Here is a 19,318-nt window from a genome sequence, read left to right as displayed (position 1 = left end):
GGCATTAACTTTTATTTTAATAAACTTAAATATATTTTTTAAATCAGAATTAAATTATATATTTTTAAATCAAAATTAAATTATATATTTTTTTTATCAGGATAAAATTATATATTTTTATTAAATTAGTTTTAAATTAAATCATATATTTTTTATCAGAATTAATTATAGAATTATAATCTTTGATTCAAGCCTAAAGTATAAGCGTTTTTAAAGCGAAAAAATCAGTTATTACAAAATAAAAATAATACAAATAAAATACCATAATAGGAAATAAAGATAAAACAAATTTTAACTTTTTTTTTATTGTTAATTTTATTTTTTATTATTAAATAGAAATTTAAGCAAACTTTTTTTTTATTGCAATCAAAAGTTGTATAAATATTCTTGTGCTTGCGAGATGATAAATAAAATATTTTTGTTATATATATATTTCTTTTATGATTTTTTTTATGTTTCATTTAATAACTTCAAATACAAAAAAAAATTGTTGTTAAGTAAAAATTTTATTTATTTATAAATCTTTATTTAAAATTAAATAGCATTACAAGTATTGTACAATTTTATCCATCATTAAATACTAAAAAAAAAAGGTTGCCAAAAATGCAGGCAAACATATTATTTATGTATTGAAATGGCAGTGGAGCTCCCAATGTTTCGTGGCAGGTAGAGGTCACTAACACCATCACGAAGAATATGGAGATATTTAATAAAAAAGATATTTTAATAAAAGATTGTTTATAGGTGGTGGTCTTTGCAGTGTTCAGAGCTAATGAGAATCTGTTTGGGTTTCTGCTGTTCATGTGAGTTAATTTAGTGGTTATAGGATGGAATGAGTCAGCATAGATCTTTTTAAGGATATTAATAATCTTGTTTAGTAACTCTGCAATGCAAAACTAATATCGAAGCTACTCAAATTGGTTACATCAGTTCCACTAATGTTTAGAGCATTCTTATAGAAATGCTCTCTTTTTTGCAGCAGGACTGCACGAAGTATAAACAGGAGCACTATATATCAAGTGACTAATAGCGTAAAATCTATAGACTTGTAGAAAGTTGAGCTTAGTGTCCCATTTGCTTACGGCGTTTGAGTAGATATGGTACTGATTTTATATTGTTGTGCACTTTTGTCCATTGTTTATTCCAATCAGGATTCTCATTGAGCATGATTCCAAGGTGTTTGTGGCTGTTGATTTTTTCAAGCTCACTATTGTTGAGTACCAGAGAAGGTACTTAACAATATTGATATCATTAGAGTTAATCCTAGGTGCTCCAAAATTCAAGTTATTGAATTTTGGAGCACCTAGGAATAATTCTAATGATTTTACATTTAGAGCTGCTAAGTTTCATTTCATTGGCAACAGACCATAGTGTAATACCATCTACAATAAATTGAGGTAAGTTGGCAGGAACTTTATTGTAGATTATATAAGTTAGGATGTCGTCAGCATATTTTTGGGGAATGGTTTCAGGTGGGAGATAGAACACTACCTTGAAGTATTCCAGCTTCAATACATTTCCACTCAGTGGTAAGATTATTTGTTTTAATTCTTTGGTGTTGGTTAAATAAGTAAGCTGCAATCCAGGAAGTAAACCAGGTTGTTAGAATATTTATTAACTTTAGCAGTAATTTGTCAAGACTGACAAGATCAAGTTCTTTTGCAAAATAAAAGAATATTGTAAAAATTGATTTGTTCTTATCTTTAACATAATGTCTTGGAAGGAAATCGAACTGTTTCTTTGAGATCCATATGTGCATGGTGTGATAAAAAACTTTGAATAATGCAGATGTAATGGCAATCCAACTATAGTCATTGGATGAGATATTTTAGGAATTGGTATTATCTTGGAGTAAAAATGGGGGTAATCAGTGAGTTTACTTTTTGGTTGATGAAGAAAGAGAGGTTAGGTTGTTTCTTACCAACCCAAATAACTTTGAAAATGATTGTTTAATTGGTTTGCAAACATCTCAGAGATGGGAGTAGTGTCTAAGTGGGATTAGTCCCCTTTATCTGCTAGCCTGATTTCTCGCCAAAAATCTGTTGATTTAAATAAATAAAAAAATATCTTGATAAAATAATTAGCTTAATATAGATTAAATTTTTACTTTTATTTGAGTTTTTTTCATTAGTAAATAGCGCTTCTATCTAATATAATTGTCATACAAGCTTTTGTAACAAGCTTTTTTACATATTGTTATTGTTATACATGTTAATTATTGTAACAAGCTTTTTTACATAATCAGGCCTTGTTAAGAAGCCTTACGCAGCTCGCATTTTGCTTGCGAAAAGGCGATTTGCCTACGCGTTCAGCAGTTTTGCGCTACGCAAAAAATTATATCTTTTAGAATATTTAAATTACCTTTTGATTGTCGTTAACGTGACGTTTATTCAGAAGAAATAAAGTCGTAAGTAAAAGCATTTAACCGCAATTGTAAACTAATAGATTTTTTGTTAAAGATTTTTGTTAAATAATTTTGTTGTTGTTGTTAAAAATTAGTTAAAAAAAATTAAGTGTTTTTAGTTTTATCTTAAGGAATTAAAAATATAAATTTCTTTTAAATATAAAATTTATTTTTAGTCATAATAGTTTAAAAAATGCACGATTTATTTTGATGTAAATATTTTATTAATAAGATATTTTGTTTATTGTTAATTCAATAACGTAAAGTTTTAATGACGTTCGTTTAATTTATGAAAATAAATTATGATCACGAATATGTTATCGGTAACTGATAAACAACAACAAAAAACTCTTTCTTGTTTAAAAACATTATTAAAATGAGTTTACAAATTAAATAAGAATTATTAAAATGTTTTATTTTTATTATTAAAAATGTTATTATTAAAATTATTAAAATTGTTGTTATTATTATTATTAAAAATGTTATTATTAAAAAATTATTAAAATAAGCATTATTAAAATGAGTTCACAAATTGAATAAGAAAAAATTTATTAACAGTTAATAAAATAACCAAAAACCAACTGTAAAATCATAAGAAAATAAACAAACATTATTTTACGTTTCATGAAAAAATATTTTTTTCAAAATAAAATTTAGTTCATATTTGAAAAAAATAATAAAAATGATTTTTTAAATAAGAACTTAGATTTTATTTGTGACTTTGGTTACAGTGAGAAAAAAACAAACTGTTTGTATGATTTTTAACGCGTTTACAAAATAACTTTAATTACAATGCGGTACTTGAAAAGACGCGAGTGACGCAATATAACTTCTAACGATGCAAAATATATTTAATGAGTTGATTTACTTAGAAATGCGTTATGCGTTTTCGCTACGCAGCGAAATCTCGTAACAAGGCCTGCATAATCGTCATTCAAAAGTTAATGTGGTTTTGTATAAAATTAATTTATCTTACCGCTTATAGATTAATTTAAAAGTTAAAAAATGATAAAATGTAGCTTAATGGAAATCATTTAAGGCGTATGTAAAATTACTTAACACATATGTAAATTGCCAGCAGCTTAACGCTTTTAAACAAGGCCTGGTATTACATATAAATCTTTTAAAATGATAACAATACACAAACATTTCGCATGGCTGAATAAAAGATATCTTGAATTTAAAATGATACCAGTTATGTCTTTGCCAGCACAGTCTCCTGATTTGAACCAAATAGAAAAACTATTGGTCTATATTGGATAGAAAGTAGCAAGTAGAAAGTAGCAAGATTGTAGGGCAACAAATAAAAATAGCATATTAGTATGTACTTTATTTGTTATATGTATATATATTATTATAATATAAAGTATGTTTTCGTGTTCATATCAAAAAAAATGTTAAAAAAAATCATTTGTATATTATAAAGACCCAGAGAACCAAGAAAAAATTGGAGATGGCAAGCTTTGACTAAAACAACTATTTTAGTTTTATTGATATGCATTAATTATTTAGTTTTAATTAAAACTATTTAGCCCAAACATTTTTTTAAACACTTTCTTTATTATGAACACAACTTGTATTGGCATTCATCACTTAAAAAATCATTTCCATCTTTATTTACATCTAATCCATGTTAAGCAATTTACAGATTTTTTTCCAATACCCAAAATAATAATATAAATCATAATAGAAAACTTGGAATATATAGCTATTTTACAAGTTTAAGGTATAGCCTACAATCTGAATGAGGAAAACTTTTATTTTTTTTTACTTTTTAAAGTGAAGTTTAAAAATTTTTAAAAATCTTTTTTCCTAATTTTTTTTTGATAAAGTTAATTTGGAATATTTTGGAAAGTACGCATTCAAGATTCAGGACTTGTTTTAAATAAAAAATGTTTAACACAATAATGTGAATTTGGTCATAAAATTCTCTTTATTTTTTTTTTTTTTGAAAGACATTAACCTTTTAAATTTTTAACCATTAAATAAAATTTTTGTATTTTTGAAAGAAAGACATTAACCTTTTTAAATTACTGCAATAATATTAATTATCACAAAACGAGTTAAATGTTGTTCAACTTCTTTTTTATTATTACTAAAAGGGAATGTTTATTTTCTTTTATTTATATTTTAATATTAAATAGTTAAATTTAATATTACATTTTTAAAAATGTTTAATATTAACAAATTTCTTTCTTTTCTCAACATTTGCATAAATTAATTAAAGTATGTTAAGTTTTTGAATTTTTAAATGATTATTTCTTAAATTTCTAATTACGGCATTGCAACTACAAATGATTTTCTATTAAAAAAAAAAAATTAGCAAGTAATGAATAAAAAAATTACATTAATTTATTTACTTTATTTATTAAAAGTTTATTATTTTATTAACAATTTTGTTGTGAAAGCAAAGATTATTTTTTCGAAACATTTATTAAAATCATATCACTGTATATATCGTTTATTAAAAAATAATAGCTGCAATTTAACTTGCGTTATAAAAAAAAGTTTAACTTTTTTTTTTTTTACATTTACGCTTTGTATTTGCCCCTCAACCAAAATTGTTTACTGCTTACGTAAAATCGCTTCAGTTGTATGTAAATTGCTCTATATGTAATGCTTTTAAACAAGACCTGAAGATTGGCTGCCTGTTTTAAAATAAAATGCCTTAATGGACTAACCTTTCTGCTGTCATTAGCATTTAAGTTAGGGAGAATCTAAGATATGATCAGTTTTAGAAAAATGTTTTTATTAAAGTAGATAAAATCTCATATATTATATATATTTTTTTAAAGTGTATTTACCTCCCCAAAGCCGAGGGTCCCAATGCAGTCAAGAAGGCTGTTCATTTAATTTTTTAATTTTTTTTAACACCCTCTTTTAACACTAAAACTGCAAAACAAAAAATAATAACAGTCTGTATATAGAAACAATTAGTGTAAGAGCAAGAGTATTATTATTAGTATTATTACATTATTATTAAAAATCTAGTTTACTTTAGATTAAATACAATATGGTCGTTATAATATAAATAGCTCAAATCATTATATTTTAACAAATTGAAAAAAGCTTTTTGGGACATCATCTCTGATTTTCCTGATTTTTACATATGTACATTATGTAGATAAGTTAAATTTGAAATTTCAGACGTCCACGTTACAACAGTTTAGAAATTATAGTCTTAGAAACATGACACAGTGGCCCCTTTGATTTACAAATGGTCAAAATAGACTACTCTAGAGCTTTATAACTTTTTTCTCACTTTCAATAAGTGCCTCATTTTTTCTAGAACTATTTTCTGGATAGCTTTTCAAACTCTTTTAAAAAGTGGTTTTTATTAACTTGTATCAAATTAGAGAAAAATTATGATCTTCTTAACTTTTGAAAAAATCCTAAAATTGCTAAAATATGTCAAAATGAAACTAACTTTAACAATTTTCTATTCATCCCCAAGTCTTCTGATTAAAGTTTTCTGATTAGCTACTACTGTCTGCAATAAATTGGCAAAATATAGGCAGCTTGTTGCAGTTTAGAACTCAAATATATCTAAAAACAAAATGTCCATTCACCTTAAAACTCTAATTTTGGGGAGGAGGTTCAACCAACTTACAAAGATAAACGCTTTCATTTTCTAACATGAAACATGCATGATTAATTTTCTAATGAATATAGAGTTAAGGCCATCAGATCTTTGTTGCATTTTTTAATGCTTTTTCCATAAGATTCGAATTTTGATAGTGACTAAAATTGCCAGATTTTTAAAGAAGATTAACAAAAGTTAATTAAATTACTAAAAGTTATTTCCTAACCCCCTCCCCCCTAAGATTGGTGCCACCAAAAACCCTTTCCCCTTCCCCCTCCCCCATAATGGACAATATACAATCATCATCAGGCTTTAGTCTTTCTCTTTTATGCTGTTTCTCTAATATAAGAGAATTTTTTTTTCTTAACTAAAACTCATTCATTTAAAAGGTAAGGCACTCTCTTTAAGTTTTCTTACTTCTACCACTACCATTTCCTAATGAAGCTGCTACCTCTACATGCTGATACCTAAATCAATTTTAACCTTTTTTAACAAATGTTGTTTGATACAACGTTTTTTTCTAATCTGTCTTAGAATATGCCTCCTTTTCTTATCTTGCTAGAGTTACACCACACATCCATCTGATCATCTTCTCTTTCGGCAAATTTAACTATATAAATACTAAAGTTTATATAAATATGAAAGGATATTGTATGCCAACATCTAAATAAATAGCAAACATATATGTTTATATCAATAATATGTATGCATAAAGCACATCTTGAAACCTTTTATTCCTTTAGATTTAAGTCAATTCTCATTCTACTTCACATTTTTCACCATCTTGAGCAGTTGCTTTATTAAACATTAATCAATTTTTTATAAGAACATCTATCTTATGAACAAATGTCCTTTTATAATTGCAAGAATCTAGTGTAAAAAAGTCCTGTCTGATGTTAAGCTCTGTTATCTTATCTCAGATGTTGGGTTCTAGAGACTTTTGGTTTTGGTCTTCAACAATGTCATTAACTAAAGTAAGTCTAACATTTATTCTCTAATTCATAGGTCTGATCTTTTTACTACTCCCCAAAATAAAGCAGAGTTGTTTGCAAAGAAATCTTACTCTAATTTGACTCTTGAATTTAATGGCCATGCTCTTCTCGACAGTTAAACAGATTAACCCATTGCTAAACATCCAAATCACTCTGCCTTCCGATGATAAAGTTAATTAATTAAAATTGTGGATTTTAAGTCCAGATTTAAATTCTGGACTTAAATTCCACAATTTTTCTTAGACAACAAAACTCATTTATTTACTGCAAAAAGATATTCCAATATTGTTGGCATTGCTATATTGATGAATAACTACCCTCTTACTCTCAGACAAAATCTAAAAGCACATTGAAAATGTAATTAGACCTGCTTTATCTGCCAAGCTTGAGCCACTCTCCCATTGTTGTAAGGTTGCATATCTTTTTTTTTTTTTTACACATACAATCATGGTCAACGCTCATACAAGCTATCATCTCTATAACGATAAACCAAAACCCATTCATAACAGTGGTTGCTTGCAATCTTGTTGAAAGTAAATTAGCGTTTAAAAATATATAAATGTATGCCAGTATTTAATAGATAGTAAGTGAGCATAAAATTATAATATATAAGTATTATAAATTTTTTTATAGCCCCGGCTATCAACCCCTGCCAAATCTTATAATTTTGCCGCGGCCGGGGCTGGGTTTGCAAAAAGTTTCATTTTTAGCCAGGGCTAGTGCCCCAGTCACTAGATAATGGCGCTGCTAAGGTTGATACTTTTTACCCGATGTTGGCGTGGTACAAGTGAGATACTCCCCACCTGGTTCTACTACCACTGGTTATAGTGGTCATACTATATAATGTTCTTTAACAGCTACATTGCCACAATATGCCACTTTTTGTCTCTGATAGCTTTAGTTAAAATTTGAACTTTTCTGCCATCAAAGTAAATGCCTGTAATGCTTTCACTTGCATTTCACTATTATTATCCTCTTCACTTGAGTCTCTCTTAATGTCATCCCTTGAAAACTCAACTTTTCAGCTTCATATGATCTGAATGTCAAAATATGTTCTTCATTAGTATGCTTCCTTTTTAAACAACTCTGCTATCTGGTTGTTATTACTGTATAAACACCACCAAAAAATCCTTCAACAAGAATTTTTTTGATCCAGTAAGAATAATTGTTCCATCAGTGGAATTTTTGGTTCTCAAGGACACTTGCAGGAAACAGTAATTTGCTTCGTAGATTTATTTTGTAATATTAAGCATTTACATGAGGCAATATCAAACAAGGAATCCAAGCTCTTCTTGAAATATGCATAATATTTAGAACTGGATTTTGAGTGACACAATTATGGTCCGTTAATAATTAAGTTGTCAATACATTTCACCACAGATTGAATCTGTAATGTTGGAATTGAAGTCTTGTTCCACAGTCCCACAACACCTTTCGCAACAACTTTGTATTTGTCTTTGTTACAACCACTTTGCCTATCTTTCAATTATAAAAATCTCCCTGCAACTCAAAGGTTAGTTGGTAGAACATTTTGTGGTAGACCACGGATAACAGATTTGGCATCCAAACTAACAAACCCAAAAATGGGGCACTTCCTGCTAAGCATTTTTATTTTTTACAACTGCTTTTGGTTTCATACATGGATTGGCAAATAAGTATGGAGTTTGGTGATAAAGTTTGTATATCAGGCCTTGTGATTAAGCGGGAGCGACTGCTCCTCACACATGAAACAGGTCTGTAAATAGCCTTCAAATAGCAATTGCTAATTTTGTTACGAGAGTAAAAAATCGCTCTCAACTGAAGAAATTGCGAGGGAGAAAATCAATTAAACAGTAGAGTTTGCATATTATTAAGTAAAGAAGTTATATTTGTTATAAAGTATGCATAAATTAAAATCTCAGTGCAAGAGAGCCAATATTTTATTGGCTATATTTTATTTCTTCTATTTGAAAGATCAATTCAGCATGATGTTTTTTTTTTAAATTCCAGTTGTTCTTCATTTTATTATCTGCTTAATCTCTAGTTAAGTCAAACCATTCGATAACTCATGCAGTTTTTTTGGATCCATTTGACAAAAATCTTTGCTCAATCAGGGTTTTTACTTTGAATTGCATAAAAGTCCATGTAATAAAATATCAAAACTTGCAACACTTCAATAAAACTTCCAAACTTTGAATGCTTAAAAATTAAATATCTAGCATAATATAACTTCACTTATAGCTTCAATTTCGTACAAGTTTGATCACATTTTGTTTATTAATGACTGTTGTAATTTAAATTCAAAAACATCAAGTATAATATCAAATACTTTTTTGTTAAATATAAGTTAATAAACTAAATATTTTCACTGATATCTTCGAATCGGTTAAACTTATATGAACATGAAAACTCAAAACATAAAATGAAGTCTCCTAACCTCCATAAGTCATACATTTTCGAAAAGTCTGATATTTGGAGCTTAATTTGATAAATCAGACAAATTAAAAATCTGTTCCGAGTGATTCTACTGCTTATTATTATTTATTATATGTTTATCGAAAACTTTAAGAAGCGTGCTCGCAAACAAAACAACAAAATAAAAAATGTTACACCACTAGTTTCATGCCTTCATAAACTGGTTTTACTGATGTAACAATTGCATTTCTACAAATAAACGAAAGTATATAAGTTATTTATGTATTTTATTTGTAATATATATGTAATATATATGGTACATATATCAGGGATGCGGAGTCCCAAAAATGGCTCCGGATTTGAAAGTCACAAAAAGATTACTTTATCCTAGTTTTTGGTATCCAGGAGCTCTAAAAATATAAATAAATTTATGGACTACTAATAGGAAAAAAATTAAGGCTTTTAGGTTAGAGGAACAATCATTTTTTGAGCCCGGAGTTTTTAAACAATAAAGAGATAAAACTCTTTATTGTTTAAAAACATTATTAAAAAGAGTTCACAAATTAAATAAGAAAAAATTTATTAACAGATAATAAAATAATCAAAAACCAACTGTAAAATTATAAGAAAATAAACAAATATTATGTTACATTTTATGAAAAAAATATTTTTTTCAAAATAAAATTTAGTTCCTATTTGAAAAAAAATGATAAAAATGATTTTTCAAATAGGAACATAGATTTTATTTGTAACTTTTGTTATAGTGAGAAAAAAAAAATGTTTGTATGATTTTTAACGCGTTAATAAAATAACTTAAACTACAATGCGGTACTTGAAAAGACGCTAGTGATGCAATATAACTTCTAATAATATAAAATATATTCGCTGAGTTGAATTACTTTGAAATGCATTACGCGTTTTCGTTACGCAGCGAAATCTCGTAACAAGGCTAGATATATATATATGTGTATCTACTATAGCGTATTTATATAAGTATTTACTCACTTCTTTTACTCATCTTAATCAGATCAGGTTTTTAAGAAAAAGAAGAAAAAACAAAGAATAATGAATGAGAAGATTGCTGTCCCATGCCAAACCCTCAGTTAATGTAGCATCACTCTGCTGTGAGTCAGGCGATTTGTCAGTTGATGTATGTACTGAAGCCCCCGGCAGCAGGCTATTTCGGTATGATTTCAGACTGCTCACCTAAATCAGCACCATAAGATATATATATATATATATATATATATATATATATATATATATATATATATATATATATATATATATATATATATATATATATATATATATATATTAGGGTGGTGCTAAAAACAACTTATTTTAAAAATGTCAGCTGACAACCCCTAAATGTGTTTTATATAATAAAATAATACTGGATTTAAAAAATTTTTGAATAAAAAATATTTTTACGGGTGCCACAAGGCCCTTATACATCAAACAGGTTCCTAATGTTATAAAAAAAAAAGTTTTTCAAAAGTATATCATGTTGGGGCTTAAATGAAGCAAAATTATGTAAAAATTTCAAAAATAATCATTGTTTTATAAAAAGCAGAGATAAAAAAATTATAATTAAAAAAATCTTGTTAAATTCCCTTTTTTTTGTTATAAATAAAAAAATGTCATTTTCTATTTACTAAAATCTAAAATAATAATATATTTATAAAATGATTCATATTTTTGAAATTTTTATATATTTTTGCATCATTTGAGACCCAACATGACATACTTTTGAAAAACTTTTTTTTTTATAATATCAGGAACCTGTTTGATGTATAAGGGCCTTGTGGCACCCGTAAAAATATTTTTTATTCAAAAATTTTTTAAATCCAGTATTATTTTATTATATAAACACACATTTAGGGGTTGTCAGCTGACATTTTTAAAATAAGTTGTTCTTAGCACCACCCTAATATATATATATATATATATATATATATATATATTTATATATATATATATATATATATATATATATATATATATATATATATATATATATATATATATATGTATGTATATATATATGTATATATATATATATGTATGTATATATATATATGTATATATATATATATATATATATATATATATATATATATATATATATATATATATATATATGTATGTATATATATATGTATATATATATATATATATATATATATATATATATATATATATATATATATATATATATATATATATATATATATGTATATATATGTACAGGGCTTGTGATGAAGCGAGCGCGATCGCGCTCCGCTCGTAAAACGCGCTCGTAAACGGTATTTTCAAACGTTCTAGGCGCGATAAACAACGCTCGTTCAGCTTATAACGAGCGTATAAAATAACGCTCGTCCAATAGTTCGGGATTATTTTTTTATTTTCATAAAATATTTAAAAAAGATTTTTTATTAAAGATATACTATTATCAAAGCACTAATATAAAATATAAAAAGCACTACGTCGTTCTCTTTTGCACTAACGTAATGAATGAGCAGTTTGAAGTCGTTAATAGTCACTAATTTCTATTATGGAATGTGCACGTGGAAACACAATGTGAATACAAAAATGCGCAAATAAAATAAGAATAGAAAATTAGAAAACCACTATAAGAAAATTAAAACTTTATTTTGAATCTATTTAGAGTATTTTTTTATCTTGTGAAAATATCAAGTAGGATTTATTTGATTTATTGTTTGTAATATTCCACACATCGTTTGTAATAAAAATAAATATTAATAATAGAGTAATTTTTAAAATTAGTTTTTGTTTATAGTATAGGTTTTTTTATTAACTATTATTTATTTTAACTCAAATTCTAAACTCAAAAAACGATTCTGTTGTTTAGAATGTTCGCAATCGCATTCGAAAAGGAAACAAAGTAATAACGTCAATATTTATTAAATGGAAAGTTATTATTCTAATTTATTATTATTTCAAATTATTCTTGTGTTATTTTTTTAAGGTTAAAAAAACGTAATTTAAAAAAGAAATTTTAGAAAAAAATTAAATAATTAATTTGAATAAAAAATATCAAAAAATATAAAAACCATTAACCGTTAATTAAGTTTACCGCGTAACATTTTAAAATGCATATATCAAAACAACGAATCAAAACACTAAATTATACTTCAATACTAAATCAATAAGAAATTGCGTTTTTGTTTGATATTATTTTTTTATTAATATAAATAGTTAAAAATAAAATCGCGATCTGACAATATACAAGAAGTTTGGAAGTATAAAAATCTACTTCGTTGAAGTAGTTTCATGAGAGTGATACTAATTCAAACATTTTTTGACGAAAGAATTATGTAACAAATAAAAAAAGATATAAAAAAATAAAAAGCTTTTTCTGAGCATCGCCTTCAGCAATTTTCGTGATCGCGCTCGCCGACGTTATTTCGAGCGCACGTAATCACGCTCGATGAAAACATTTTCTAATTTTACGAGCGCGATTTAACACGCTTGACGATTTTCTTCATCACAAGCCCTGTATGTATATATATGTGTATATATATATATGTGTATATATAAATATATATGTATGTATATATATGTATATGTATATATATAAGTAAATAATATATGTATATTTATAAGTAAGTTAAAAAAAAAAAAAAAACTAGATTGACAAATTTATATTATAATGAACAGTTTGTTTATTTAATGAAATGTTTTCCCATTTAATATGGAGTGCTTTTTTAATTTTCAATTTGTTTTTGTTAGAAGCAGTATCCAAAATTTTAAAACAATTATAGTTACTTAGATTTTTACAATTAACAGATGAAATTAAATGCTTATAAACATTAGATTGTCACTTGTAAGATGCTCAAGAATCCTTGTTGTTAAGTGTCTGGAGGTTTCTCCAATATAAGTGGCATTACATCCAGCACAAGAAAATTTGTAAACAACATTGGGTTTAAACAGCTTAGGTGGATCTTTTATACATAAACTGTTTTGTAATTTGTTGGTAGTGAAAATTAAATTAATTATAACATCTCTACATTATTTTTTAATGATTTTATTAACTTTAGATTTAGTAAAATTTGAGTAAAATCCTGTAAATGGAAGCTTATAATATCTTATATTATGATTATCAATACTATTTATCACAGATGGATTTAACTTTTTATCAACAAATAATTTAATTTCAGTGTCAATTATTTTAGGTGGATATTGGTTATTTTTTAAAACATTAGATAGATTTTTTATGTCCTTATTAAGTCCTAGCCATGTGTTGTTGATTTTATGCGTTCTATCAATTAAACAACGTATAAGACTAATTTTATAAAAATAGGGAACAAAACTGGAAAATTTTTGTAAAAGACCAGTATATGTTTTTTTTGTGATAAACTGATGTGGAAAGCAAAACAGACTTATTGATAAGAACATCTAAAAATGCAATTTGATTATCCTGTTCTTTTTCCATAGTAAATTTTAAGTTTTTATATTGTTTATTAAGATGTTTAAAAAATTCCTGAGCTTTAAACTCTGAATTCAAAATAGCAATAATATCATCCACATAACGTTTATAGAAAATGGGTATGTAGGAAGAGCAATTACTCACCCATTTTTGTGCGTGAAACCCAATAAAAATATTAGCTAAAATTGGCGCTAAAGGAGAACCCATGGCGACACCATCTAATTGATCGTAATATTTCCCGTTAAATAAGAAATGAGAACTGGATGTTGAGATTTGAAGTAATTTTTTGAACTGAGCTTTAGAAAAATATTTTAAGCACGTTTCATCTTTAAAGTAAATTTATAGTTTCATGGAGTGGAATATTAGTAAATAAGCTTTCAACATCATAGGAAACTATATATTTGTTAGTTATATCAACTTGTTTTAATTCCTCAACAAAAGAAAAAGAGTCACAGGTGGAATAAGATTTAGGTTTATAAGGAGACAATAAATCTGAAAGATATTTGGCAAGTTTATAATTATATGTCCCAATTGTTGAAATAATTGGTCTAAAAGGTAGTAGAGAAGAATATTTACTGAGTTTGTGCATCTTAGGTAAAGCATAAATTCTTGCTGTTTGTGAACAAACAGGATAAATTTTATTGTAAACATCATTTTCAAAACAATTATGTTTTTTAAGTTTCCTAAGATACCCTTGTAAAGATTGTTCTCTTTTAATAGTTGGATCATCTTTTAACTCCTTAAATTTAGTTTTATCACTTATAGTATTAGTTGAAGATTTAATATAGTCAACCTCATTAAAAATAATTATACCATTCCCTTTGTCTAGTTTTGTGATTATAATGCTTTTATTTTTCCTTAGTCTCTTCAATATATATATATATATATATATACACACACACACACACACACACACATATATATATATATATATATATATATATATATATATATATATATATATATATATATATATATATATATATATAATTTGCTTTTTTTTAAATTAATTTCTGTTGTTAAAATTACAAAATAGTTTGAATTTATATTTAGACATTTTACTCATGGATTTAAGTACATCGCTAAAAAGGTTTTATCTTAAACGTTATGAGAAAATTGATGAACTACGACCACCATTAACATCACCAGATTCAGTTAGCATTTTAAATAGATTTGTTCAGCTGTGTGTTGTTGATGCTCTTGAACTTCAATTGGATGCTGTTTATATTGATGATAAAGAACAACTGCTAAAAAAGCAATCAAGTTATAAAATAACTCCATATAATGAAGTATTTGAAAATAAATCATCTTTGATTTTAATTTCAGGAATAGCAGGTATTGGTAAAACATGGTTACTTAGAAAATGTTTGCTTGATTGGTCTAATAATTTACTTTTAAAAGATATCCAACTTTTGTTTTATTTGGAATCAAGAAGGTTTATTCAGTATAAAAATGTCTCTTCAATAAATGAATTACTCAAGTTATACTACAAAGAAGTTTTGAATGATTGTTCTATCTGTAATTATTCCACCATGTTGGTAATAGATGGATTGGATGAATTTATTTATTTACATGAGTTGTTAAATAATAGTTCTCAAAGCCAATACCCCATTGTGAATGCGTTATCAGAAATTAAAAATTATAAAGCTGTTATTTCTGGAAGGATTAGAGATATTTCCCAATACCAAAATACATTTATAGACTGTAACGATAAATTGAACATTCAAGTCATTGGATTTAATGAAGAGGGAATAAATGCTTACATTGAAAATAATGTCAAAGAAAAAAAGGATGATGTAAAACGTGTTTTGAAAGAATCTCCTATTGCAAAGGCCATGGCATCTATACCTTTTTATTTATCATTAATGTGCACAATTATTGCTAATTTCACTCAAAGAAATGATTGTTCATTCTTAACTATGACAGATTTGTATGCTAGCATTTTTTTTTACTTTTTGCAAAAACATATTAACAAAAACAACAAACCTGTTTATAAAATGATGGAAGGCGATTCTAATAAAAGATTTGTTTTCAATATTTGTAAAGTTGCGTATTATCTGCTTAATCAAAGCAAAATTATTTTTTCCAGTGATGAAATGAAAAGTTTGTTTGATGATTTCAACAAAGTTGAGGATAGGCTTTTTGGTTTCATAGAAAGAATTGAAACCAATTTTGGTTATCATTATCAGTTTGTGCACTTGACAATAATGGAGTTCTGTGCATCTGTATACGCATACAATAATATTAGCAGTAAAGTTATTATGGACAACAATAAACTTAGAAACTGTTTACCAATGATCTGTGGATTATCAAACAAAAATAAAAACAGTTTTCTGAAGTTCCTAACTGATCATGGTAGTACAAACCCTGAGCAATTAACATTAAACAATGTTTGTGGTGAGTTCTTTTTATGATTGTATTAATTTTTGTTAAAATTCTTTAATGGTAATTAATTCCTTGTTCAAGAAATGATTTAAAATATTTAAAAAAAGTTTTTTCTTGTTTTTGTCATTTTTTAGTAAAAAATAACTCTTTTAGGTTAAAATCTCTAATAATGAAGTTAAAAAATTAAACCTCTAATCATATTTTTAATTATCTGCAAAGTGTCCTTGTTTGTGGTACCTTGTTTGTGGTAGTTTTTTATTTGTCCAAAAAAAATCTACTTATTAGGAGCCTAATTTTGTTTTTGTTTTTTATTGACAAACGTTACCAATATGTTTATTAAATGTAAGTCTATAATTATTTTTAAATTATTTAAAAAAATGATACTAAGACTTTTTAGTCTGTGTGTTATAAGGGTAATAGTTTAAAAGAATAAAAAAGAAGTATAATTTAAGATAGTAGCCTTCTTCAACCAAAAAACATCTTGGTGAAACATCATTAGGGGTCTATATTAGTGGATAGCTATATTAGGGGTCTTTGATGGCGCAGAAGTTTGTGAGTTAGTTGGAATATTTATCTTGTTTCAATTATCGCAGTCTTACAACAAAAACAAATTCAGATCAAGAAATGCTCATCCATTGATCCAGCCAGAAATATGGAAAATGTTTCAAGCTTTCAAATAAATGGTTGTTAAAACATTGTGTGATTCAACTTTAATCTGAAGTTGTAAATCTGAACATTCAGATTTATTTAACATTCATACGTATTGAACATGAAAAAAATCTATTAACATCACTATTTAACAAACTAAAAGTTAAATGTGAACATGTTGCCGTTGTACACTTCAGAGGTGGCTTGGACCAAACAGCTCCATTACAAATAGTATTTAACAAAGTAAAGAAATGAAAAAATTCTTAAAGTTGCCTACAAACTGAGACTTAACAGTGCTCAAAATGGTATTTACATTAATCCAGATGAAACTCCTACTCAGCAGAGGCAATATACTACATTTAGAATGTAACAGTGAAAAACTTGAAAGCCAGCAATAAAAACAGCTCTTTAGTTTTGCCAACTGCAATGGCAGAGTCACAGACATTGATTGGCATTTGGGATTCCGCTTGTGGAAAAAATATATGATCATAAAAAATCATATGAATCAATTCACAGCAGAATCAATGCAATGATTACAAAATATCTTAATAATTATAGTTGTCTTTATAAAAATCAACTTTAAAAAACATTAAATGCAGTAAAACTTGCCGAACTGCATAGCCTTATTCAAACTTCATAAGTGTCACTAAGTCTTGACTTTAGAACAGAAACATGTCTTAAAGAAAACTCTGTATTTAATCTTAAAAATTATATTTCATATTGCGAATCTAATCTTCATGATGTAGTCTGCATTTTTATCTCTGATAATACCCATGAAGTAACACATCTTAAACTTAACATTATGAACAAATTTGGTGTTCAGTTAATCTTGGAACCGGAAAAATATATATCACTTAGCTCACAGCAATTGCCTTGTAATTAACCAAATTTTTTATTATAATTTTTTTTATGTTAATTCACCTTCCCAAGGCCAAGAAGGCCACTACAGGCGAGGAGGCTACTTAATTGTAGTTATAACCCTCTCTCAACTCTATAGCTCCGAAATACAATCCTTGATGAACAAGGCTGTTGCACGGAGAAACAAGTTGATTGTGGTGCTACCAGGGATGTGGTGTAGTTAGTGACTAGGGCCCCGGCCCCATCCTCGGCTAAAAATAAAACTTAGTAAACGACTGGGGTTGATATTTGACCCTGGCCAGGTTTGATAAAATATAGGCGGGGCCAGGTTTGTCACCGGGCCCCGGCTATATTTTATTAAACCTTTTTTTTACATAAACATTTATACATCCTAAAGTATGTTTTTTTATTCAAAATTCATGTTATCTTTTGTATATATATGCATATACAAACATCATTATGATCAACATGATCATCATAATCATCATTACTATCATCATCATCATCATCATCATCTTCTTCTCTTTCAGCAAATACTACACCATATAAATACTAAAGTTTATATAAATATGAAAGGATGTTGTATGCCAGCATCTAAATAAATGGCAAATATATATGTTAATATCCATAATATGTATGCATAAAACGCATCTCAGAAGCTTTTATTCCTTCTGACCTAAAAATTTGGAAGCTTTTATTCCTACTCTTCAATTTTAAGTCAAATTTCATTATACTCCATATTATTCACTATCTTAAGCAGATGATTTATTAATCATTTATTTCATCTTTTTTACAAGAACATCTCTCTTAAGAACAAATGTCCTTTTATTATTCCAAGAAACCAATGTAAAAAGGTTCCGTCTGTTGTTGAGCTCTGTTATTCTTAGTTTACTAAATCTTGTATCCTATATCAGATGTTAGGTTCTAGAGACTTTTGGTTAGTTTTCAACAAAGTCATTAACTAAAGTAAGTCTAACATTTAATCTTATTAATTATATAATATTTAATTTTTAAAAAGAAATAGATAAGTGGTTCCAATTTTTCAAAACTCAAAAAACTCAAAAATCTCAAAGGTTTTAAGATTATTAAATTATTTCTTACTAACTGCAGTAATAAAGTAAATCTTGAAAGCCTAAACTCTTTTTTTTTTTCATGTAACTTAAAACGTACCACATCTTGTGGTGGTACCCTTAGGGTTATCTTTGCTCCTGTATTGTTTCTTATTTACACTATCAATTTCATGAAAGTTTAACATCTAAAGTGGCTCTATTTGTTGACGACTCAACTTTATACTCTTGTCTTGACAAAAAAATCTTCACTTTTTGATTGCTTAGAACAAGCAGCTGATTTTCAATCTGATCTTTCTTCTGTAACAACCTAAGGCTTGCTGTGGCTGATGGATTTAAATACTGGACTTAAAATCTGCAATTTTTGTTAGCCAACAAAAGTCATTTATTTACTGCAAAAAAATATTGCAATAATGTTGGTATACTTATATTGATGAATAACAACCCTCTTACTCTCAGACAAAGTCTAAAAGCACATAGTAAATTGAATGCGGTCGTGGTGTAGTGGTAGAGTGCTCACGTCATAAGCAAGAG

General features: G+C 26.8%; 1 protein-coding gene across 3 annotated transcripts in view; it reads left to right on the top strand.

Annotated features, from left to right (window-relative positions):
• LOC105844832 (NACHT, LRR and PYD domains-containing protein 12) overlaps positions 1 to 19,318 on the top strand; it is a 72,316-nt gene that overhangs the window by 19,820 nt on the left and 33,178 nt on the right. For all 3 annotated transcript variants that reach the window (XM_065818560.1, XM_065818559.1, XM_065818561.1), the window contains exon 4: positions 14,880 to 16,223. In XM_065818560.1, the coding sequence (XP_065674632.1) occupies positions 14,880 to 16,223 (1,344 nt within the window). The remainder of the gene's footprint in view (positions 1 to 14,879; positions 16,224 to 19,318) is intronic.

Source organism: Hydra vulgaris, chromosome 14, assembly GCF_038396675.1.
Source record: "Hydra vulgaris chromosome 14, alternate assembly HydraT2T_AEP".
In the NCBI taxonomy this organism is placed as follows: domain Eukaryota; kingdom Metazoa; phylum Cnidaria; class Hydrozoa; order Anthoathecata; family Hydridae; genus Hydra; species Hydra vulgaris.
Note: the sequence above shows the minus strand (reverse complement) of the source record. Positions and strands in the feature narration are given on the sequence as shown.